We start from the raw sequence: 22,472 nt of genomic DNA on the forward strand, positions 1-22,472 counted from the left end.
CCCCAGGTCTCTCCCCCCATCCCCCAAATCGCATCCGCCTTTGTCTCTCAGCCTGGCTCCCTCTGAGGCAGCTTAGTTTTGATGACAAAAACTTGGGACTGCATAAAGCTCTCTGTGTGTGGGAAGGGCTGTCTGGGGCTGTGCTGAGCACCCCATTCCTAGAGACCTCGCTCTCTGTCTCTCTCTCTCTCTCTGTCTGTCTCTGTGTCTCTGTCTCTGTCTCCCTCTCTGTCTCTCTGTCTGTCTCTCTCTGTGTCTCTGTCTGTCTTTGTCTCTCTATCTCTGTCTCTCTGTCTCTGTTGCTATATCTCTGTCTCTGTCTCTGCCTCTATCTCTGTCTCTGTGTCTCTGTCTCCCTCTCTGTCTCTGTCTGTCTCTCTCTCGGCCCAGCTACCTCCCTGTCCCTCCCTCCCTCTTCCTCTCTGCTTGGCTCTCTGTCAGAAGGGAGCACCTGGACATGGGTTCAAGGCTTCCCCACATTCTAGACTTGGGGCCTTTGGCCAGTCCCTGCTTGGAGTCCGGCAGAGGGGACAGCTTGTGTCAAGGAAAGCCGGGCCTGGAGGAGCAGGGAGGTTTCAGGGTTCCTGTGCTTCCTCAAGGTCTCCCTGACCTTGGGCTTTCTGCCATCTTGGGGCCTTGGCTCAATGTGCTGGAGGCTTCCTGAACTGGGTCCCGGGAAAGGCCCTGAAGATCCTGCTGGAGAGCAGTCGGGGACAAGAATTTAGGGGCCCGGAAAGGCCAGCCCAAAGTGGAGAGGTTTGAGTTTTTGGACCAAAAGGACCAACCAGGAAAAGGGATGGAGGGAGAAAAGGCAGCTTAATTTTGTTGGCAAACATTTGGGGGCTGACAAAGTTTCCATGCGGAAGGGATTTGGACGGGGCTGAGGCCCATTAGAGACCTTTAGATGGGGGCAGGAAATCCCCAGAAGCTTTCTGGCCAGGGCTTTTCCCGGGGGCCTGCCACGAGGTCCAAAGGCGCCCCCCGGTGTCCAGGCATGAAGCACCACTGTGTCAGGAAGAGCATGGCATTGGTCCAGGGTGAGCTGAGGGAGGAGGGGGCCCCTGCCAGCAGAGTCGGGTGTAAGTATAGGGAGAGCCAAGGAGTCCCAGGACCCCGGTTTGTACATTATGGGACCTTGGAGATGAAAGGTCACATGGGAAAGGGGGGGTCAGCATCCAGGCTTGGGCAGGGAGGGGAGAGAAGAGACCAGGGCCGCCTCTGCCGGGCCAGGAGGTTCTGCATGGTGGGAGGAGGGGCTGCCCAGAGTGGGAGGGGCCCCCAAGGTCATCCGGAGTGGGGCAGCTGGAGCCCAGCCAGGAAGAGGCTGAAACCCGAGCCTCCCTTTATTGGAGGGTTGGGCGGGGCGAGGTCAGAGGTGGAGCGGGAGAGGAGGAGCTGGAGGAGGCCCTGCCTCCGAGCCGCTTGCACCTGTGTCTGCCCTGGAGTTCGGAGCTGTCCTTGGACCGGGGGCAGGTCCACGTGCTGAGCTGGGGCGGGGGAGGGGCCTGCCTGCCAGAGGCTGCCAAGGAGCAGAGGGCAAGACGGGGGCAGCTGGGGAGCAGAGGAGCAGAGCGCCGGGGCTGCCGCGGACATGGACGGAGCTCTGCGCTGGGGTCTCCTGGCCGCCGGCCTCATCTCCCACGACTTCGCCACTGCTCTGAGGAGCCTGCCGCGCTCCGAGCATCAGGTCCCGCCGCCCGGGGGCGCCGGGCTCCCCCGGGGAGGACTGGGGGGGGCGGTTGGGGCCCGGCGCGGAGCTGGGGAGGGGGCGCTGCGATCGCCTGGGACAGAGTCCCCGAAGGCCAAGGCAGAAGCTGGGGAGGGGCTCTGGGGGGAGGGAGCGGGTCGGCCCTGGGGGCTAGTTCGGCCGGAAGCCGTGGCCGGGGTGGACGGGACCCCGAGGGAGCGTGGCTGGGTCCCGGCGCCATTTGAAAGGCCTCTCTGGTCACAGATTGTGGCCGTGGCCGCCAGGGACCTGGCCCGGGCTCAGGACTTCGCCAAAAGGCACGAGATCCCCAAGAGCTACGGCTCCTATGAGGAGCTGGTGCGGGACCCGGACGTGGGTGAGGACCGGCCCCAGGGATGTTAAGGGACTACGCAAGGGAAAGCTGCGGGGGGCGGGGCATGGGGCGGGGCCTGGACAGACGGGCTGCCCGGGGGCGGGGCTTCCACAGAGGAGAGGTGCGGGAGCGGCTGAGAAAAGAGGTGTCTGGGGGCGGGGCCTCTGCGGAAGGACCGCCTGGCCCGTGGATGGGCGGGGCCTCTGTGTTGGCCCGGCTTCTCAGTCTCTGCCCCGCCGTAGACTTAGTGTACGTCGGCACTCAGCACCCGCAGCACTTGCGCGCTGTGCTGCTGGGCCTAGAGGCGGGAAAGCCGGTGCTGTGCGAGAAGCCTCTCGGGGTCACGGCCACCGAAGTCCGCGAGATGGTGGCAGCCGCGAGGGCCCGCGGCCTTTTCCTGATGGAGGTGAGAGTGATGTCTGCGCCCGGCCTGCGCGCGCCCCCTGGTGGCGGAGGTCCAGAGCGCCAGCCCCAACCCCCCCCCAGCGCCCGGCCTGCGCGCGCCCCCTGGTGGCGGAGGTCCAGAGCGCCAGCCCCAACCCCCCCCCCAGCGCCCGGCCTGCGCGCGCCCCCGGTGGTGTAGGTCCAGAACGGCAGCCCCAGCGCCCGGCCTGCGCGCGCCCCCTGGTGGCGGAGGTCCAGAGCGCCAGCCCCACCCCCCCCCCCCGCCAGCGCCCGGCCTGCGCGCGCCCCCGGTGGTGGAGGTCCAGAACGGCAGCCCCAGCGCCCGGCCTGCGCGCTCCCCCCGGTGGCGGAGGTCCAGAACGGCAGCCCTGGCTTCCCCTGGGGCCGAGCCCTCATGGGCATTGTAGTGTGGGAGGCAGCGCCAGGGTTCGCCTTGGGGCGCTTCCCGAGCCCTGAGCCCAGCCCGCTGTGCCCTTCCCCCCTCCCCTCCAGGCCATCTGGACCCGGTTCTTTCCCGCCACGGAGGCGCTGCGGGCTCTGCTGTCCCAGGGCAGCCTCGGGGAGGTGCGGCTGGTCCACGCGGACTTCGGCTGGGACTGCAGCGATTTCCCGCGCGCCAACGACTGGGCCCAGGCCGGGGGCGGGCTGCTGGACCTGGGCATCTACTGCGCGCAGTTCATCTCCCTGGTGGCCGGGGGCCAGCGGCCGGAGAAGATCCACGCGGTGGGGCTGCTGCACCAGAAGGGTAGGGGAGCAGGGCTGGGCCCCCAGGGCTGGGGGGGGGGGGCTGGCCGCGAGCCGTCCCTGACCCACCCGCGCCCCCGCCAGGTGTGGACGACACGGTGACCGTCCTCCTCCAGTACCCGGGCGGGCTGCAGGCCAGCTTCAGCTGCAGCATCACCACCGAGCTGTCCAACTCGATCACGGTGTTCGGGACCAAGGGCAGGGCCCAGGTGAGGGGACCCTGGGCTTGAGGGGCCACCGGGGCCGGGGGCCGGGTGGCGTCAGCCCCCCGTCCCGTGCCCGCTCTCCTCCCAGATCCCGGCCCACATGTGGTGCCCCACGGAGCTGGTCGTGAACGGGAAGCGCACCGAGTTCCCGCTGCCCGAGGCTCCAGGCGTGGACAAGTTAAACTTCACCAATTCCATGGGCATGGTCTATGAGGCCCAGCACGTGCGGCAGTGTCTGCTGCAGGGTGAGCCGGAGGGGGGGAGGGGAGGGGGGGAGGGGGACTCCGGGTCCCCACCCCCATCTCCGGGAGCCAGCTGCTGACCCTTGTCCATTCCCCAGGCCTGAAGGAGAGCCCCCTGATGCCCCTGGCAGAGAGCGAGCTCCTGGCGGACATCCTGGAGGAGAGCAGGAGGCAGATCGGGCTCAGGTTTCCCCAGGACGGAGCCGAAGCTTCCAAGCCGCTGGCCCGTTAAGTGGTCACCCCCGGCATCCTCTTCAGCTTGCCGCTCACAGCGCCCCCCGGTGGTGGAGGTCCAGAACGCCAGCCCCAGCATCCGGCCTGCGCACGCCCCCCGGTGGTGGAGGTCCAGAACGCCAGCCCCAGCACCCGGCCTGCGCGCGCCCCCCGGTGGTGGAGGCACAGAACGCCAGCCCCAGCACCCGGCCTGCGCGCGCCCCCCAGTGGTGGAGGTCCGGAACGCCAGCCCCAGCACCCGGCCTGCGCGTGCCCCCCGGTGGTGGAGGCACAGAACGCCAGCCCCAGCACCCGGCCTGCGCGCGCCCCCCAGTGGTGGAGGCACAGAACGCCAGCCCCAGCACCCGGCCTGCGCGCGCCCCCCAGTGGTGGAGGTCCGGAACGCCAGCCCTTGCTTCCCCCGGGGACTGAGCCCTCAGGGGAATTGGGGTCACCACATGAGCGGGGTCCTGCCCTCCGCTACAGGAGGTGTTTCAGAATAAAGAGACTCCAACCGCCAGAGGCGTCAGTGCATCTCTCCCCAGAGTCCAGGGAAAGAGCCTAGGGAACCCTCCCCCTCCCCCCCACCCCTCTCACCCAGGGGTCCTTCTCCTTAGTGCCCCGCCCCCTTTGGCCTTGTCTCTGCCCCCCCAGCCTCCTTCCCCTGGGGAAGCCTCCCGCCTGCACTTCCTTTTCTCTGCCCCCGCTCCGCTCTGACTTCCTCCTTCAGCCCAAACTGCCTTTCCTGCAGCAGAGCCCCAAGGGCCCCCGGGCGGCCGTCCCAGGGACCAGCTCAGCGGGAGAGGCTGAGGGAGGCAGGTCATGGGCCCGCGGGCCTGGGGCTCCTCGCCCCGCTCTAAGGCCACCGGCGACTTCCCTCCTGGCCCAGTCCCGGGGCCTCTTCCCCAGCCTCGGCCCTTGAGCCCAGGCGGCCGCTACCCCCTCTCCCCTGCTGCTCACGGCCCTCCACGGGCTCTGCCCTGGGCCCTCTCCCCTGCTCCCCCCGTCTTACTGGAATGAGCTCCCTGATCATCGGTGCTGAGCTCCCTCCTGACCCCCAGCCTCAGCTTGAACGGAAGGTCCCGGGGAAAGCTTAACCCCATCACGTCTGGGAACAAGCTCAGTCTTCCTCCCCCTGCCCTGGCGCTCTGGAGCAGTCCCTAGGCTCGCAGCTGGCCGCCCAGCCCCTCGTGCCCAGCGTCCCTGGCTGACAGCAGCCTCCCCTTGGGGACGGGCGTCCGAGGGTGGTCCCCGTGTGCAAGCACCCTTTCTGCAGCGGCCGGGCCGGGCCAGGCCACCTCCCTCAGGGCCGTCTCCCCGATGGAACACAAACCTTGCCCCCCCCCCTTCCCCAGCGTGAGCTCCTCCATGTTCTCCAGCTCTGGGCTGTTGCTTCCCATCTCCCGGCCCCATTCTCCCTCCCCAGCTGTTTCTCAAGGCGCAAGTCGCCTTCCTCGCCTCCACTTCCTGACTGTCCTTAAGAACCGGCTCCAGTCTCAGGCTTTGGGGGATCCCTTCTAACGCCCCTCACTCCGCGGCGTTGGTGCAGGCGTCTCCCCATTAGACCGGGGCTCCTGGGGAGCACGGACTGCACCAAACGCGAGATATATTAGAAACAATAAGCCACAGAGGGAAGACGCAGGGAAAACTTCCCGTAGAAGGCAGAAGTTTAGCGGGGACTTGGGGAAGGAGACCGAGAGGGTGAGCGTGGGGGGAGAGGGCGATCCAAAGAGGAGGCACGAGCCGGGTCTGGAGCAGCGGCTGCTGGTCACTACTCTGGGCACCAGTGCCTGGGCCCGGCCTGAGTAGCCACCTCCGCAAGGAAGAGGCCCCCGGGCCGCCGTCTCCCTTCACAGTCTCCAGCCACGTGGAAATGTCGGGATTCCGCCTTCTCAGACATGGCTAATGCGGGGCCGGTTTCGCCAGATTCTGCAGCCGGGGCAGTGAAGCCCCTGCCGTTGTTTCTCGTTGAAGTCTCCCTGATTGTGGGGGGCAGAAAGGACACAACGGCTCTTTGGGATGCTGTTACTCGAAACATAAAAATACAAACCATTTAGAAGGAAGCGTAGCTTGGTGTAGCCACCGAGAGCCTTCCCTTAAAACCTACCGACCTCCGACGTCATGAAACGGGTAACGTTCTCTCTAACATGTGACGTTCCCGTTTCTGTTTCCTGGGGGTCTCTGGGAGCAGCCTTCCTTCCAGATCAGCAATCACTCCCAGTGCAGCCAGGGGCTAAAGTCCAAATCCTTTATTGTCTCCTTCCAAGGCCGGTCTCCTTCACTTGGGGCCCATCTCTCTCCTTGTTTCCGAGAGCTCCCGCCTCCTTCTCTGGCTTCTGACCCTCCGGGCCTGAATCCTGGCTGAGGCTCCGAGCTTATATATGGTCTCTTAAAGCCCATGTCCTGCTTGCACGCCCATTCCTGCCAGACTCGTGGAAGCCCACACGGGCCAGGGCGGGTTAGACATCCTCTCCTTGGGGACAGTGGGGAGGGGAATCAGCCTTCGGGCCCCGGGAAGTGGATACACAAAGAAGTGGCTAATTTAGATCGAAGCACAGTCAGTGATGTCAACTCCCCAAAGGCCACTCTGGTGGGTCGGTCGTTTTTCAGTCCCGTCCAGCTCTTCACGGCCCCCTCGGGGATTTTCACGGGAGATACGGGACTGGTTTGTCATTTCCTTCTCCAACTCATTTCAGAGAGAAGGGAGCAGAGGCCGGAAGGGCTGGGGGACTCATTCAGGGTCACCCCGCTGGGAAGCGTCCAAGGTCAGATTTGGACCCGGAAAGATGGGGCCCGATTCAGGCCTGGCCTCCCCTGCCCTGCTCAGCCGCCCCAGAGCTCTCATGACGAGGATTCCACAAACCATCCTCCAGCTTGATGCCCACTGGACCGGCCGGTTGAACAGCCCCTCCCTGCAAATGGATGGTTGGATTGATAAGTGGAAGGATGGATGGATGGATGGATGGAGAAGTGGAAGGATGATTGGATGGATGGTTGGAAGGATGGCTAAATTAGTGATGGATGGACTAGCATTAATTCCTGGGACAGGCGCTGTGACAAGCTCTGTATTTCCTGTTTTGAAGCCGTTGCCATTTCCTGTTAATGCATTTAGCACTAAGGGGAGCATTTCCGGCCCTTAAGATGCTCACATCCGGGCAGAGGGGACGTCCCCTCCCGCTGCTTCTGACGCTGGTAGACAGCTTGGTCCCAAGATCCATAGGACACCAGGGCAAAGCCTCTTCTTGAATGTCGGCTCTGCTTATAAAATCCTCGTTTCAGAGGCCGGACCGCCGAGTGTGGCGGACCACTGGGAGAAGCATTGGGTTTTTCCCAGCTGCGGCTGAGGAGGAGCCCCCAGGAGCATCTTCTTGCTCCCTGGGATGTGGGTCTGGGGTCCGAGCGCTCGGGTTCCCCTGCCCAGAGGTGGCGGCTGCTCGGCAGTTGGCCACAACACTCTCCATACTCCCTGACTCCGTTGCCTTTCCGGGGTTCCTGCATTTCCCGCCTTCATCACAAGCTTTGTGTGTGGAGGGAGGAGGGAGGATCCTTGGTTAGCTGTGGCTTGGGAACCTGCCCCTGGGGGATTCTGAGGTGCCCCTGAGGGAGGGGATACGGGAGAGGGGAGGGGGAGGAGGGTTTAGAGGGGGAGGGGGAGGATAGTTGAGGGCAGCAGCCTTTCAGGAAGGAGGAACAGCTCCCTGGGACCACAGCACACGATGGCCCCGGCTCCAGAAGCTCCTGCCGAGGGGATCGGGAACCAGCGGCTTCGAGCTCTCCAGAGACTCTCCAGTTGCTGTGGCCCCGGGGTGGGGGTGGGGGGTGGTGGAGGTGGGGGGCCGACCCCACTGTTTGTAACGGGAGAGGTAACATTGTCCTGGGTGATTTTGTTCTTCGGGGCTCGTCTTGTCGTTCTGATTTCTGGCTTGCTGACACCCCCCCCCCATGCTGTGATGGGTCGGGCACAGAGCCGTGGGTGAAGAAGGCCCGGGCCGGGCACGTTGGGTTATCCTGCACCTGGAGACAAGGGCGCCCCGTCCCTCATTCCAAGGTGAAGGGGGCACGGCCCCTCCCTGTCAGAGCTGAGGGGGAAGCCCCATCCCCACCCTGAGGATGGGGGGAACGCCCTACGACCCCTGCTCCGACCCGTGGGGCAATCGCGGAGGGTCCCGTCTCCCGCTCCCACTCTCGGCTGCCGCCCAGATCCGTCTCAGCTCATCTGAACCCCCGTGCGGCCCCTTGTTGCTGCCTGTCTGTCGCTGCAGCCCCCCCAGACAGGGCCGAGTCAGGCGGGCGCCCGCGGGGCCCAAGGGCCCAAGGTCCGGTCTGCCTCGGGCCCCTCCCGGCAGCCCTTGCACAGCCCAGGGGCCCAGTGCGGCTCCTTGACTCTGGGCCGGGCTGAGGAGCCTGGAGTTCCAGAGGAGAGGCGGCCTTGGGCAGCAGGTGGGGCCCTGGGTCCAAGGGCCCCGAGGCTGAAACCAGGGCCCAGGGCGTGGTCCAGGAAGGGGGAGGGGGACCGGAGCCGCTCCCACCCAGCCCTGGGCCAGGCCTGAAGGCCTCAGTGGGAGGGCCTCCTCTGTCCTGCTTTCTCCTTTCCTCCCCACACTTTCTGTTTCTGTCTCTCCCCCAAGGTCTTTCTTCCCCACAAGTTCCCTCCCTCCCTCTTGCCCCCCTCCCCTATCTTTCTGTCTGGGGTTTTGCTGTTTTTCTTTCTTTTTCGGGGCGGGGAGGAGGTGGGAGGGAGAGAAGGTGGATTGTTGTTGATTGGAAAAAATCAATTCAGAATAAATGGCAAGCAACAAATAAATAAATAAACAAGCAACAAAGGAAAAAGAGGCTGAAGATTTGTTCAAGAGTTTCGTTTTCCCAAACAAGGGAAAGACATGGTCAGTGTTCATTTCTGTAAGACCTTGTCTTCTAGCCGCCCCCCCCCCCCATCTGCCCCCTCCCCAATCTGCTGGGGGCCGCACGGAGGCGGCCGGAGCTCTCCCCACCCCCGCTCGGACAAGACAAAGGCCCAGCATTCCAATGGAGCCTTTGGCCAGGCGGCCGCTTCCATCTCTGCCCCTCTGACTGCGTCCTCCCCTCCCCCTCCCAGAGCGCTCCCTGCCTTTCCTTGGGGTGGGCAGCAGGGGAGAGGAGCAGGGCTGGATTGTGCCCCTGCCTCTCTGCAAACCCGGGTGTGGGCCTTTGGGGGCTTCTGCTCGTTTTCTGCGGTCACTGGGCTGAGGGAGAGACTCGGTGTAGTTGCGTGCTCGGAAGGGTCAGTTCTGACCTCCAGGCCTCAGCTGGCCTTCCTGTAAAAGGGACCCCTCCCAACTGACCCCTCCCTCCCCCGTCTAGGGGGAGCAGGGAGAAATTATTGAAAGGCTCGGATTTGGTCTCCCCATCAGGAAAAAGCTTTCCAGCCTCCAGCGCCGGCCACAAGGCAGGATCAGCTGCCCCACTTTAGTCTCTTAATGAACACTGATTAAACGCCTACTGAATGAATGCCAGTCCCTGTGCTAAGAACCTGGGATGCAAAGAAAGGTAGAAAAGAAGCCCATCCTTCAAGGAGACCCCAAGCCCAGGCTGCTGGAAGCCTGGATCATCCTTTTCAGGAGGACACAGTCAGCCTTCCTCCCTCCCCCCTCAAGAACCCCTGGTTGCCTTCCCAGCTCAGCTTTTTTTCAGCTGCTGCCTTTGCTGCTCCTCCCAGCTGCCACTGCCCGCCCCTCCCCCCAAAGTTTAGACCATCTCCCTTTTGTTCCTTTGGTAACGCTCTGGTTTTTAATATTTTATTTTTCCAGTCACTTTAAAAACAATTCTGAACGTTCATTTTTAAAAATCTTGAGTTCCAAATTCTCTCTCCCAGCCTCCTTGGGAAGGCAATTAACTTTATATTTATATGTATGTGTGTATATATATATATATATATATATATTAACACTTGCGAGTCATACAACGCATATTCCCACATTAACCATGTCATGAAAGAAAAAAACATCAAAAAAAGGGAAAAAACACCAGAAAAATAAAGTTAAACACAGGCGTGCTTGGATCTGTCCTTTCTTGGAAAATGGCGAGCACGGTCCGAGTCCTTAGGAGTTATCTTGGATCATCCATCGCTGAGAATGGTCATCCATGGCCGACCATCACCCGGTGACTGTGGCTGTGAGCGGCGCCCTCCTGGTTCTGCGGCCTCACTCGGCATCAGGCTGAAGGCTTTCCAGGCTTTCCTGAGAGCATCTTGCTCCTCGTTTCTCAGGGCACAATAGTGCTTTATGGTAACCTTGTACACAGCGTGCTCAGTCATTCCCCAACTAGCCGATGGCATTCCCTCAGTTTCCATTTCTTTGCCACCTTAAAGAGATCTGCTGCAGTTTGGTACATGGAGATCCTATATCTTCCTTCCTCCCTTCATCCCTCCCTCCCTCCCTCTCTTCTTTCTTTCTCTCTCCTTTCTTTCTTTCTTTTTTCTCTTTCTTTCTTTCTCTCTCTTCTTTCTTTTTCTCTCTTTTCTTTCTTTCTCTCTTTTTTCTTTCTTCCTTCCTTCTCTTTCTTTCTTTCTCTCTTCCTCTCTCTCTCTCTCTCTTTCTTTCTCTATCTCTTTGGTATAGAGACCTAGTAGTCCTGTTGCTGGGTCAAGGGATATGCACAATTTTGTAGTCCTTTAGGCATAATGAACCAAATGTTGCATTAGCTCATAACTCCACCAACACTGCTTTGGTGCCCAAATTTCCCCCATCTCCCACACTTGTCATTTTCCTTTTCTATACATTAGCCAATCTGACAGGTGTGAAGTGTTACCTCAGAATTGTTTTTATTTGCATTTCTGTAATCAATCATGATTCAGAGCATTTTTTTCCTATGACTAGATGACTGTTTACTTCTGAAACGTGCCCATTCATCAACTGGAGGAAGGACTCCTATGCTGAGATATTTGACTCAGTTCTCTACATATTTGGGAATGAGGCCTTTATCAGAGAGACTTGCTATAAGAATTCCCCTCTCTCCACTCACTCTTCTGCTTTCCTTTTAATTGTGGTTTTATCAGTTTTGTTTTTGTAACAGCTTTTAAATTTAATATAATAGAAATGATCCATTTTACATCTCTTAATGCTGACTCTTGTTTGGTCCTAAAATCTGCCTTTAATCACGGACCCGACAGGTAAACTATTCCATGCTCCCCTAATTTGCTTTTGGTATTGCCTTTATGTCCAAAGCCTGTGTCTATTTTGATCTTATCTTGCTATGCTGTGTGAGATATTGGTCTATATCCTAGTTTCTGCCTAACTGTTATCCCAGCATTTTTTTTTTTCATCAAATAGTGAATTCTCGTCCTGAAAACGTGCACCTTTGGGTTTATCAAACATTAGATTATTAGGGTTATTTACTACTCCGTATCGAGTACCCAGTCTAGTTTACTGATCTACCGCTCCATTCCTTGGCCAGTACATGAGTGCTTTGATGACTGTTGCTTTATATACAACTTCAGATCTGGTTCAGCTCCGCTGTCTTCCTTCACATATTTCCCACTGATTTCCTTGATATTCTTGACATTTTGTTCTTCCAGATGAATTTTGTGATGATTTTTTCTAACTAATTTTTTTTTTGGTAGTTGGCTTGGAATGACAATAAATAATTAATTAATGTAGGTAGTACTGTCGTTTTTCTAACACTGGCTTGGCCTACCCATGAGCAATGAACATTTTCCCAATTGTTTAATCTGACTTTATTTATACTAAGTGTTTTATAATTGGGTTCATGTAGTTCCTGGGTTTCTCTTGGCAGTAGATTCCCAATACTTTATCTTATTTTAAATGGCATTTCTCTTTCTATCTGTTGCTATCCGACTTGTTCATAATATGTGGAAATGCTGATGATTTCTGTGGGCTTATTTTGTTTTCGGCAATTCTGCTAAAGTTGATCATTTCAATTAGGTTTTTAGTTGATTCTCTAAGTTTAGCATCATATCATCTAGAGTGATAAATTTTGTTTCCTCATTGCCTTTTCTAATTCCTTCAGTTTCTTCTGCTCTTATTGACATAGCTAGTATAATGTTGAATAAAAATAGTGATACGAGGCGTCCTTCCTTCACCCCCATTTGTATTGGGAAGGCTTCTAGTTTTTCTCCTTTATAGCTCATGCTTGTGATAGCTTTAGATTAGATGCTACTTAGCATTTTAAGGAAAGCTGCATTTATTCTTATGCTTTCTAGTGTTTTTAATAGGAATGGCTGCTACATTTTGTCAGCTTTTTCTGCATCTGCATGTTGAGATCATCATGTGATTCCTGGTATAAATCCCACCTGACCATAGTCTACAATCTTTGTGATATATTGCTGCATCGCCCTTGCTAGGATTTTAGTTTAAGCTTGTTTGCATCTATATTCATTAGTGAAATTGGCCTATAGTTTTCTCTGTTCTTGCTCTTCCCAGTTTAGCTATCTGCCATATTTGTCTTCTGAAAGAAATCTGGCAGGACTCTGTCTATTTAATGAAATAATGTGTAGAATACTGGAATTTAGAGAATAATTCCAGTATTATACAAGTTATTTAATTTCTCTTTTTATTTATTTAATTTGTTGATACTCTACATGGTTGCCAGATTTAACATGAACCCATCAGGTCCTGGGGATTCTTTCTAGGGAGCTCATTGATGGTTTATTTAATTTCTTTTTCTAAACCAGGGCTGAGTATTCTCTCCTCTCTTCAGTTAACTTGGGCAATTTAAATCTTCGTAAATATTCATCCATTTCATTTTGTCAGATTTATTGGCCATATGATGGGCACAACAGCCCCGCAAAACTGCTTTAATTTCCTCTTGATTGATCTTTTTCATTTTTGAAGCTGCCCATTTGTTTTTCGTCTTTCCTTTTCTTTGGAGAAATCCAATGAATGCTTTGTCTACTTTATTGCGCCCCCCCCTCCCCCAGCTCTTAGTTTTATTTGTTTTTCTTACTTTCAACTTCATTAATCTCTCACTTTCACATTTCCAGTGTGTGTTCCGGCGGGTGAGGGCTTTCGGTTTGTTCTTTTTGTCTGTTTTCTAGCTTCCTGACGTAATTACTTAGAGTTGCCCGGCTCTGGCCGCCTCCTCCCCTCGCCCGTTGTCCTTCTCTTTCAGGAAATGCCTGTTTCTAGAGCTCACTTTGACCCATCCACGCTTTCGAACGCGTCTCCTGCGAATTGCCGTCTGCTCCCCCAGGACCGCGCGTCACTTTTCTGCCCGACCACCACGAGGGGGCGCCCTTGCTAGCGCCGCCTGCCTGACGGCCGGGTCAGTTTCTGGGTAGATTGCGGACTCCGCTCCGGCAGCTACTTTGTAACTGGAGCTGTGGGGAGGCCGGGTGCCCAATGAGAGGTCAGCCTAGCCCGCCCCGGCTAGGCCCCGCCCCCTTCCGGGATCCCGCCCCCAGGCCTGCGGGCTGGGGGCTTCCGGAGGGGCGGGACCCCTGCTTTGGTTGACGTCTCCTGGAGGCTCCGCCCCTTAGCAAGAGGGGAGGGGGGAGTCCTCAGGTTCTCATTTATTATGCGCCTTCTGTGTGCGCCTAGAGTGGTGCTAAGCACTGAGGATACAAAGAAGGGTCCCAGACAGTACCTGCCTTTGGGTTGGGGGGGGGGGGGGTACTACGTATCCGAGAGATGCGGGAGGAATCGGGCGCAATCGGTGGAAGGAAGGCCCCGGTTGTGGGCGGGAGGGAGATGAGTAGGCAATGGAAGCCCCCGAGGGCAGGCAAAGAGTCTGGGCTATGAGAGGCACTTCACGGACGCCTATCGGCTGCCCGGAAAGGTCTGCGGTGTCGGGGAGCCGGGCCGGGCCGGCCGCCTCCGGCATCCGGGGCGGAAGTCGGAGTGAACAAAGACTCGGCCCCTTTAAGAAGAATGCGCGGGAGCGCGGGGGAGGCGGTGCTCCGCAGACACGTGCGAGGTTTGCTTACCCAGGCGGGAGTCTCACGTGACGGGGGCGGGGCGGCGCCCGGATCGCCGCGTCACGTGACGGGGCGGCGCGCGGGGCGGGGCAAAGGGCTCTTCTCCGCCTCCCGGGCGCGCCCGGCCAGAGGAGGCGGCGGCGGCGGCGGCGGCCCAGCGATGGACGGCTCCGGGGAGCAGCCTCGGGCCGGGGGCGATCCGGGTACGGGGCGCGCCGGCGGGCGCGGCCGGGCCGGGCCGGCGGCGGAGGCGCGGCGGCCCGCGGGGCTGGGATCCGGCGCGCCGCTCTCGGGCCGCCCGGCCGGGCCTGCCCGGACTTGCCGAGGCTCGGGGGGCCGGGCTGGGCGGGAGGGGCGGGGGACCCCGGGACGGACCGGCGCCCCAGGCCGCCGACCCCCCGTGTTTTGCTTCCCCCAGCGGCCACGAGCAGCGAGCAGATCATGAGGACCGGGGCCGTGCTGCTGCAGGGGTGAGCCGGGGGCCCCGGGCGCAGGCGCCGGGAGGGGGCTCCTGGCAGGAGCCACGCTGACCCCCCCCTCTCCCCCCAGGTTCATCCAGGACCGCGCGGGCCGGGTGGCGGGCGGCGCCCCCGAACTGGTCCTGGAGTCCATGGGGGACTCGACGCCGCTGCCCTCGGACCCCCGGACCAAGCGGCTGACCGAGTGCCTGCGCAGGATCGGGGACGAGCTGGACAGCAACATGGAGCTGCAGAGGTAGCCGCTGCCCTGCCCCGTCCGGCCGCCGCCCGCCGCCCGCGGGCCCCAGGCCCCCCTCAATGGCTCCCTCCCCTGCAGGATGATCGCCGCGGTGGAGACGGACTCCCCCCGAGAGGTCTTCTTCCGAGTGGCGGCCGAGATGTTCTCCGACGGCAACTTCAACTGGGGCCGGGTCGTGGCTCTCTTCTACTTCGCCAGCAAGCTGGTGCTCAAGGTAGGGGGGGCGGGGGCGGGGCGAAGGGGCCGGACCTTCCCTGGGGCATCCCCGAGCCGCCGGGGTCTCCGAGAGGGGGCTGGAGCTTCTCTACCGTCGGGGACAGAGGGGCTCCCTGCCGAGGGTGGGGGGGAGGGAGGAACGGGAAAAGGGGGAGGGCTCTTTTCGAGGTGGGGCTGGACCTTCCCTGCCCCTGGAAGTCCCCAGGGGGGCTGCACTCCGGACCTCCTTTCCTCCCCCCCACCCCCAGGCGCTTTGCACCAAGGTACCAGAGCTGATCCGAACCATCATGGGCTGGACCCTTGACTTCCTGAGAGAACGGCTGCTCACCTGGATCCAGGAGCAGGGTGGCTGGGTGAGCACCATCCCCCTCCCCCCCCAAGTGCTCAATGACCCCCCCCTTCTTCCCAGCCCCCCCCTTTCCTAACTTCCTGCTGACGCCTGCCCTCTTCCCCCAGGATGGCCTCCTCTCTTACTTTGGGACACCAACCTGGCAGACAGTGACCATCTTCGTGGCTGGCATCCTCACAGCTTCGCTTACCATCTGGAAGATGTCCTAGGGAGGGCTTGGGGGCCTGGCTGCCCCCACCCTGTGCCAGCTCTGCTTGGACTGTCTGTTTTTAGGATAAATTATGGGTTTTCTGATATTGGGGGGGGAACACATTCTTCATACTTTTGTAATTATTTGGGGGAGTCTCCCTGCTCCTCTGGCAGTGTCCCAAAGCCGGAAGTTCTCGGGCTGCTGGCTGAGGGCCCCTGAGATGACTGGTAGCCTTGGCCAATAAACACCAACTTTGGAGCAGGCCCTGCTGCCCGTGCCTGTGTTACTGAGGATCACCCCGGCCCTGCGCCCCTGCCTCTCTCTCCTCAGCCAAGGCTCCCAGGGTACCTGGAGGGAGTTGACTCAGTTTCCACTTCTGTAAAACCGTGGGGAGGGTGAGGCAGGGAGCTTCCTGCATCTGGGCCCGGCCCAGTTAACTTCCCTGTTGGCTCCTGGCTCCAGGGAGGCTGGGGTAGGAAGGTGGGGCCTGGCTCCGGTCAAAGGCCAGGCAGGAAGGTCTCTGCTGGGGCTGAGTTGGGGTGGGTGGTAAATGGGACAATCCCAAGGCCTGAAGCTGTTCGGTTCCCCTGTGCTTCTGGCCCCTTCTCAGCAGCCCCAACTGACTCCACGTCTCCCCCGCTCCCCCCCCCCCCATTGGAAGCACACCTACTTACCCAGAAAATCTGGGAGCTGGAGCTGAGAGCCAGTAGCAGGGCCCAGCTGGGGGCTGGTCGGAGTCCACCCAGGAGGGTTGTGGCCCCAGTTTGTGGGGCTTGACCAGCTAACCCACAGACACATAGCTCGGGCCGAGGCCCGGGGCTACGAAAAAAAGGCTGAATTGGGGGGGGGCAGGAAGAAGACAACCTGCAATCACCCACACAAAGTTAGGTGTATACCCTTGTATGGAAAGACCCCGGCAAGGGGCAAGGGCAGCTTGGTGGGGGGGAGGGGGGTATCAGGGTCTAACAAACAGAAACCCCTCCCTGCCCTTGGCCAAAGGAAGGGCATCTGGGGGGGGGGGACGCGGCTGACAGCCTCGGGCTTTCCCTGGTCACCCCAAGGAGACCCTCAGAATTGTACCTCAGCTGCAGGGTGCGCCCTAGCCGGGCCTCCTTCCCCCAACAGAAGAGGAAGTTCTTATTAATGGCCAATGACCCCCGCCCCCAAGCTGCTCAGCATGACTCAGCACCATCCCCTCTCCCAGACCTCAGCATGACTCAGCCCGCACCCCCTCAATTCCCAGCTCTGACCCCTAAGATGCCCAGCGAGCCACCCCCGCCCTTAATCGCCGCTCCCCCTGAGCCCCTCCGTCCAAGAGCCGCGGATCTCACTGGGAAGGAATCCTAGGACTTGGGTTCAAGTGTAGCTTCTGATGCCCCCTGTGTAGTCTAGGGCAGGTCCTGACCCTTCTCGGGGCTCTGGGTCTCAGCTGGGGTCAGATGAGGGCCTGGAGTGGGGCTCTCCCGGAGTGCTCAACCTGGCGCCCCCACACTCGGCAGCCCTCCGCCCCGCCCCACTCCACTTGCCCTGACCCCGCACGTCACCTTCCCCCCCACACCCCGCGCGTGACCTTTCCCCCCACTAGCTAGCAGTTCCCCTCCCCCCCTTTCCCGCCGCTCGTCGCCCCGCTCTCCCATTGGCGGCCGCTTCCCCGGGCTATCGTTCTGCGCCGCGGGATTGGATCTGGGCCCTTCGGTCCCGCCCCCACTTTGGAAGCTATAAGAGCGCGGTCCCGGGCAGCTCCCTCGCAGCGCTTCTCCCGAATCTCGTTCTTGCTTCAACAGTGTTTGGACGGAACAGATCCGGGCCCCTCCCCCAGCTCCCCTCGCTTTCCTGCAGCCCGTCCGCCCCCGCGATCAGCCGTCTCCCGGACCAGCCGCCTCCTCTTTTCTCCATCGGTACCATGAGCTCCAGCTCCCAGATCCGCCAGAACTTCTCCTCCGAGGCCGAGGCCGCGCTCAACCGGCTGGCCAACCTCTACCTGCAGGCGTCCTACTCCTACCTGTCCCTGGTGAGGCTCGGGCCGCCACCCCTCCCCGGAGCCCCCCGCCCCCGCCGCCAGGACCCCTTGGGGCCACCCCTGAGCCTTCCCTGCGCCCGCGTGGACTGCGCATGCCCAGTCCCTCCGCGCGCACCCCTCGCTCCGGGGCAGCTTCTTTTCTCTGCCGCGCGCCCTTTGTTCTTGTTTAACTAGGAAGGAAGCGCGCGGGGGCGGCGAGGTCGGTGCGCATGCGTGAGCCTCGCGCCTGCCGGGCCGCTTTTCCAGCGCGAGTAATTGTCCTCCCTCCCCGCTACTTTCCCCAGGGTTTCTATTTCGACCGGGACGATGTCGCCTTGGGGAGGGTGTCGCATTTCTTCCGGGAGTTGTCGAAGGATAAGCGCGAGGGCGCCGAGCGCCTCATGAAGCTCCAGAACCAGCGCGGGGGCCGGGTTCTCCTTCAGGCTGTGCAGGTGGGTAACAGGTGGTCCGCACACTACATTTCCCAGAGGCCTCTGCGGAGATAAGCCCTCATGGAAGCTGACGCCACGTCTTCTGGGAAATGAAGTTCTTTGCCATTTCCTTTTCTTCCCTCCCAGAAACCTGCCCAAGATGAGTGGGGCCGAAGTTTGGAGGCCATGGAGGCTGCCCTGAACCTGGAGAAGGGTCTGAACCAGGCCCTCCTGAAGCTGCACGCCCTGGGCTCGAGCCAAGGGGACCCTCAAGTAAGTAGCCTCGAGGAGGGAAGCAGGGTATCCCCCTTCCCTCCCTTCTCCGAAGCCCTCATTGGCTCCTGTCCTTTCCCCAGCTCTGCGACTTTCTGGAGAGCCACTACCTGGGCGAAGAGGTGAAGCTGATGAAGCGCCTGGGCAACCACCTGACCACCCTGCGCCACCTGCAGGCCGACCCCCAGGCTGGACTGGGCGAATACCTCTTTGAAAGGCTGAGCCTGAAGCAGGACTAGGAGGGGCTGCAGGCTGAAAAGAGCACCCTCCCCCCCCCCAGGGAGAGGGCACACCCCAATAAAGCTCGCTAGCACATCGCCCAGACTCTGTGGTTCTTTCGGGGGTACGCTGGATAAACTTGAATCGCAGCCTGTGTCAGAGGCCAGAGGTTGGGAGGGAGCCAAAGCGCCCCTCCAACATTGGGTCTTCCAGACCCCAGCCTGGGTGCAAAACGAGGCCCTGGAAGGAGTCAGGGTGTGGAGGGTGGCCCTAGTGAAAATCTTTTATTTAAATATATATAAGCTTTTCGCTCTTGGACGGAGAAGCCGCTGGCTGACTCCACAGTAAATGGCCGCAGCAGCCCCTGCCCACCAGCAAGTGGGAGCCAGCGGGCTCTAGGGGAGTGGGGGCAGGCAGGGGAGGCACTGGCAGATAAGGGTGGGAGTGCATGTGGGCGGAGCTGCCCCACACCAGGGTGGCTACCAGGGAGAGGGTGCCAGGTCCCACCCTGGGCCCAGAGGGTACCACGGCGTGGGCTAAGCCAGCCAGGCTGCCCTCTAGAACGCTGGGGTCCTGGGAACCCCCTGGAGCTTAGAGCAGACTGGCCAAAAGGTGGGAGGTCTAGGGGATCCTCCAAAGCAACATCCCAGGATTCCCTGGGGAGGAAGGCTCTGGGAGGGGGTGTCATACTGCCATGCCCGGCGAGGGGCCGTGGGTTTAGAACCAAGGAGTGGGCAGGCCCAGAAGCCAGGGAGCCCTCCCTCAGTTGCGTTCCTCGCCCAGGGAGCTGGCAGGGCTGAGGGGCTCGCTGGGGGTGCTGGGAGAACTGGAAGGGGCCGTATCCACAGAGCCCCGCTTGGCAGCCGAGGCCCGCCGGGACCAGTCGGGAGGGCGGATGTTCCTGCGGTCCTTCTCGGCTTCCTCGTCCTCGTTGTAGCGCTCCCCATCCTTGAAGTCCAACCTGCGGGATCCGTTCTCCTCCCCTTCTTCTTCCTCCCCTTCACTCTGGTGGGGGCTGGAGTGGCGGGACAGCGAAGGGGACGGAGGCACGGAAGCCGGCCGAGGGTACCGGAAGCCCTGGGTCTGGGGGAGTAAGGGTGTAGGAACAGGTGTGCCAGGCCCAGCCCCCCTTGCCCCCCTGCATCTATGCCCCCCCAGCCCATCACTCACAGCATCGGCGTCATGGGGCTCGTAGGTGAAGTGGTCTGGGAAGGCCCTGGCCAGGGCCATGTGGCGGGCAAACATGTAATACTGGGGACGAGAAGGGGCGGTTAGGGGCCAGTGGGAGGGGGCCTGCTCCATCCCCGGGGTTGGGGGACAGCGTCCTACCCGGCCCAGGTACTTCCAGTCCAGCAGATCCGGGCCGCTGGGCGGTTCCGGGCCCAAATCCGCTGCCTGGCCTCTGCTGGCGGTGAGAGGAACAGGTCAGCCGGGCAGGCGTCCAGGCCCGAAGCCCGTCCAGGATGTAGATGCCTGTGGGAAAGCGGGGTGGCTCCCAGAGTGGGGTGGAGGGTGCCGTTCCCAGCCGCCGGCCCCCCTCCCAGCCTGCCAGGACCCACCGGGCCGGGGGTCCATGTGCCCTCCAGAAGCAGCCGGGCCCGGAGGTTGGTGGAGATGCTGGGGATGCCCATGACCGTGCACTCCGCTGGGGGGAAGGGGGCCGGTTAGGCCCCTCGCCCCAGGCCCCGGGCCCCAGGCCCCCAGGCCCCCACCCCGGCCGCTCCCCAGAGACCCCCAGGCCTCACCAGGTGTGTAGCCCCAGGGCTCATAGTAGGAGGGGAAGACCCCCAGGTGGCAGCCCCGCACAAACTCTTCATAGTCCACTGGGAGCAAGGGGCTGGTGGAGGAGAGGAATTCGGGGTGGAAGATCACCTGGAGGGGAGAAGGAGGGGAGAGAAGGGGGCCGGCTGGTCGAGTCCTGGCCTTCAGGCCGGGCTCCTAGGCGGCCCCACTGGTCTGCACCAGAGCGTGGTGCGGGGGGGCTGCGGTACGTCACCTTGACGCGGTCGGCGCTGCTGTTGAAGAGGCCGATCCGGCGGATGGTGGTGAGGATGGGGTCCGAGGAGTCGTCCAGCATGTTGTGGGTGCACACGGGGGGGAAGGACTGCCGCTGAGGGGAAGAGTGGGGCCGGTGGGCCGGTGGACAACCCCCCACGCCCTCCGCCTCCCGCCCCCGCCGGCAACCGTACCTGCGTGGCAAAGATGGCCCTCTTCATTATGGTGAAGTCCTCCTTGTCCAGCATCTTGTTCATGTCCGGGAGGCTGCCGCTGAGGGGGGGCAGGGGCAGAGGTGGAGCCGGGGGCGGGTCAGCCCCCGCCCCCCGGCCCCCCCCCCTCACACCGGAGGTTAGAGTTTGCTTTTTTTGGGGGGGGGGGGGGGGGGGGGGTTTGGGGGGGGGGTGGGGGGGGGGGTGGGGGGGGGTGGGGGGAAACCAACCCGTGTTGGGCCTGGTTGGGTCCCCTTTTTAGTTTGGGGGGGAAAAGGCCCCCCTTTGTTTGTGGTTTTGGGGGGGGGGCAGGTGGGCCCTTTTGGGGTTTTTTCCCCCCCCCCGGGCCCCGGACCCGCCTGAGAGGAGTTGGGCGGGCGGGCCCGGAAGGGGGGCCCTTTTGGGGAAAGGGGGGGGGAAAGGAAGGGGGGAGGTTGGGGGGGGATGGGGGGCCCGGGTTCCCCAAAATTTGGGGGGGGGTGGGATACCCGTGTTCCCCCAAAATTGGGGCCCTTTGCCTGGGGGAGGTTTGGAATTGCTGGGAATTTTCACGTGGGTGGGGGGCGTATTGGGGGAGGGCGGGGGGGGGCCCCGGGGGGGGGAGGGGGGTTTTTGGGGGGGAGGAGGGGGGGAGGGGGTTTGGGAAGGGGGAGGGGTTTTTTTTAGGGGGTGGGGCCTGGGTGTTGGGAACCGGTGGGGAGGATGGGGGGCGGGGCCCCCGGGGGGGGAAAGGGCCCGTCCGCTTTGGGGGGGGGAGGGGGGGGGCGTTTCCCCTTTTTCCCCCGGCCCCCCCCCCCTTTTTGGTGGTTGGGGGAGGCCCCGGGCCCGGGGGGCGGTGGGGGCGTTGGTTGGCCCGGGCCTTCGAGTACGGGGGGGGGGGTTTGGGGAAGGGTTTTTGGGGTTTTCCCCGCCTGGGGGAAGGGGGGCGGGCCCGGGGGGAAGTTTGGGGGGAGGACTGGGGGGGGGGGGGAGGGGGAGGGAGGGGGGGGGGGGGGGGGGAGAAAGGGGGGGAAGGGGAAGGGGGGGGGGGGGGTGGGGGGGGGGGGTGGGGGGGGGTGTTTTGGGGGGTCCCCCGGAACCGTGGTTTCCCCCTTTGGCCCCCCCCCCCCGATCTCGGTTCCCCCCCTTTCCGGCCCGGGCCCCCCCCCTCCGGGCCCCCTGCCCTCCCCCCCCCCGGCCCCCTGGGGGCCCCCCCCCCCCGGGGCCCTCCCCTCCCCCCCCCGGGCCCCTCCCGGGGCCCCCCCTCCCCCAGCTTTCGCCCTTTCCCGCGGGGGGGGCCTTTGGGGCTTCCCCCCACCGGGGGCTGTAGGTCCGGGTTTCCTAAGTTCCTGGGGCGGGCCGCCGGGCCCCCGGTGCGGGGGGGGTGGCCGGGGGGCCCTCCACCGGGAGCCCGGTTCTGGAGCCCGGGCGCGGGGGCCGGGGGGGTCCAGGCCCCCCTTCCCCGCCGGAGGGACCTATGTTGTCGCCCCCGCTCCCGACCGGGGCTGCGGGGGGGGTGCCCCCCTGGGAGGGCTGGGGGGCCCGGGGCGGGCCCGGGGGCCCCGCCGACCCTCCCGGCCCCAGCCCGGGGGACCAGCCCCCCCGGGGCCCCCGGCGGGGGGCCTAGGGGTTCCCCTCCCCCCTCCCAAAATTCCCAAATGACCCCCCCCTTCCGGGGACCCGGCTCCCGCTGGGGACCCAGACCCCCGGGGTTTGCTGTGGGGGCCCCCCATACCCCCGGGCCCAGCAGCCCCCCCTCAGGACCGAGGCGCCCGGGGCCGGGGGCCTCCCCCCCTCCTTTCCCCCCCGGCCCAGACCCCCCCCCCCGCCCCCCGCGAAGGGCCGGACTTGGGCTGGAGGCGGCCTCTGGGGCCCGGGTCCTCCCCCCTCCGCCCCCGGGGGGCCACCGGGCCCGGTCCCTCCCCCTCCCCAGGCCTCCCCGCCCCCTCCCCCCCGGGCGCCCCCTTTGGCCACCTCCCAGGCCCCCCGAGGCGTTGTCCAGGTCCAGTTCATCCTCCCAGTCCTCCAGGCCGGGCAGCGACGAGACGGACAGGCTGCGGCTGAGCGGCATGGCGGCGGGGGCGCCTGGGCCCGAGGCAGCGGCGGAGGCAG

The 22,472-nt window shown here is 62.3% G+C and overlaps 4 protein-coding genes across 5 annotated transcripts; 3 read left to right on the plus strand and 1 right to left on the minus strand.

Annotated features, from left to right (window-relative positions):
* The first annotated feature begins 1,222 nt into the window (after positions 1-1,222).
* On the plus strand, positions 1,223-3,927 carry DHDH (dihydrodiol dehydrogenase). Of its 2 annotated transcripts, XM_031963427.1 has the most exons (7): positions 1,223-1,687; positions 1,952-2,063; positions 2,303-2,466; positions 2,958-3,210; positions 3,294-3,418; positions 3,504-3,660; positions 3,756-3,927. In XM_031963427.1, exons 1-7 carry the CDS (start codon positions 1,592-1,594, stop codon positions 3,887-3,889), a joined length of 1,041 nt encoding a protein of 346 aa, XP_031819287.1. In that variant the 5' UTR covers positions 1,223-1,591; the 3' UTR covers positions 3,890-3,927. The 2 variants fall into 2 exon arrangements, with proteins under 2 accessions (XP_031819287.1, XP_031819285.1); XM_031963425.1 differs by lacking the exons at positions 1,223-1,687; positions 1,952-2,063 and having other exon boundaries at positions 2,078-2,466.
* Positions 3,928-13,718: 9,791 nt separating this feature from the next.
* On the plus strand, positions 13,719-15,516 carry BAX (BCL2 associated X, apoptosis regulator). The gene is made up of 6 exons (XM_031963428.1): positions 13,719-13,983; positions 14,199-14,250; positions 14,330-14,494; positions 14,576-14,711; positions 14,962-15,066; positions 15,170-15,516. Exons 1-6 carry the CDS (start codon positions 13,734-13,736, stop codon positions 15,269-15,271), a joined length of 810 nt encoding a protein of 269 aa, XP_031819288.1. The 5' UTR covers positions 13,719-13,733; the 3' UTR covers positions 15,272-15,516.
* A 1,464-nt stretch (positions 15,517-16,980) lies between these two features.
* FTL (ferritin light chain) lies at positions 16,981-18,272 on the plus strand. The gene is made up of 4 exons (XM_031963429.1): positions 16,981-17,263; positions 17,557-17,703; positions 17,830-17,955; positions 18,039-18,272. The coding sequence occupies exons 1-4, from the start codon at positions 17,156-17,158 to the stop codon at positions 18,192-18,194; spliced, it is 537 nt and encodes a 178-aa protein (XP_031819289.1). The 5' UTR covers positions 16,981-17,155; the 3' UTR covers positions 18,195-18,272.
* GYS1 (glycogen synthase 1) lies at positions 18,188-22,093 on the minus strand. The gene is made up of 8 exons (XM_031961736.1): positions 22,065-22,093; positions 20,364-20,508; positions 20,171-20,284; positions 19,920-20,046; positions 19,720-19,819; positions 19,504-19,579; positions 19,345-19,425; positions 18,188-19,257 (listed from the first exon to the last, which is right to left on the minus strand). Exons 1-8 carry the CDS (start codon positions 22,091-22,093, stop codon positions 18,937-18,939), a joined length of 993 nt encoding a protein of 330 aa, XP_031817596.1. The 3' UTR covers positions 18,188-18,936.
* Positions 22,094-22,472: the final 379 nt, after the last annotated feature.

This window comes from Sarcophilus harrisii, chromosome 3 (assembly GCF_902635505.1).
Source record: "Sarcophilus harrisii chromosome 3, mSarHar1.11, whole genome shotgun sequence".
In the NCBI taxonomy this organism is placed as follows: Eukaryota; Metazoa; Chordata; class Mammalia; order Dasyuromorphia; family Dasyuridae; genus Sarcophilus; species Sarcophilus harrisii.

Excerpts from the sequence above, each read along its gene's own strand:
- DHDH (XM_031963425.1), top strand. The coding sequence starts at position 2,083 with ATGTTAAGGGACTACGCAAGGGAAAGCTGCGGGGGGCGGGGCATGGGG. Across the intron at positions 3,211-3,293 it reads GGGGCTGCTGCACCAGAAGG|GTGTGGACGACACGGTGACC; the intron begins GTAGGGGAGCAG and ends CGCCCCCGCCAG. Across the intron at positions 3,661-3,755 it reads GCGGCAGTGTCTGCTGCAGG|GCCTGAAGGAGAGCCCCCTG; the intron begins GTGAGCCGGAGG and ends TCCATTCCCCAG.
- BAX (XM_031963428.1), top strand. The coding sequence starts at position 13,734 with ATGCGCGGGAGCGCGGGGGAGGCGGTGCTCCGCAGACACGTGCGAGGT. Across the intron at positions 14,251-14,329 it reads GGGGCCGTGCTGCTGCAGGG|GTTCATCCAGGACCGCGCGG; the intron begins GTGAGCCGGGGG and ends CTCTCCCCCCAG. Across the intron at positions 14,712-14,961 it reads CCAGCAAGCTGGTGCTCAAG|GCGCTTTGCACCAAGGTACC; the intron begins GTAGGGGGGGCG and ends CCCCACCCCCAG.
- FTL (XM_031963429.1), top strand. The coding sequence starts at position 17,156 with ATGAGCTCCAGCTCCCAGATCCGCCAGAACTTCTCCTCCGAGGCCGAG. Across the intron at positions 17,704-17,829 it reads TTCTCCTTCAGGCTGTGCAG|AAACCTGCCCAAGATGAGTG; the intron begins GTGGGTAACAGG and ends CTTCCCTCCCAG. Across the intron at positions 17,956-18,038 it reads CGAGCCAAGGGGACCCTCAA|CTCTGCGACTTTCTGGAGAG; the intron begins GTAAGTAGCCTC and ends TCCTTTCCCCAG.
- GYS1 (XM_031961736.1), bottom strand. The coding sequence starts at position 22,093 with ATGGGGGGCCCCCACAGCAAACCCCGGGG. Across the intron at positions 20,047-20,170 it reads GCAGCGCCGACCGCGTCAAG|GTGATCTTCCACCCCGAATT; the intron begins GTGACGTACCGC and ends TCTCCCCTCCAG. Across the intron at positions 19,426-19,503 it reads ACTGGAAGTACCTGGGCCGG|TATTACATGTTTGCCCGCCA; the intron begins GTAGGACGCTGT and ends TCTCGTCCCCAG.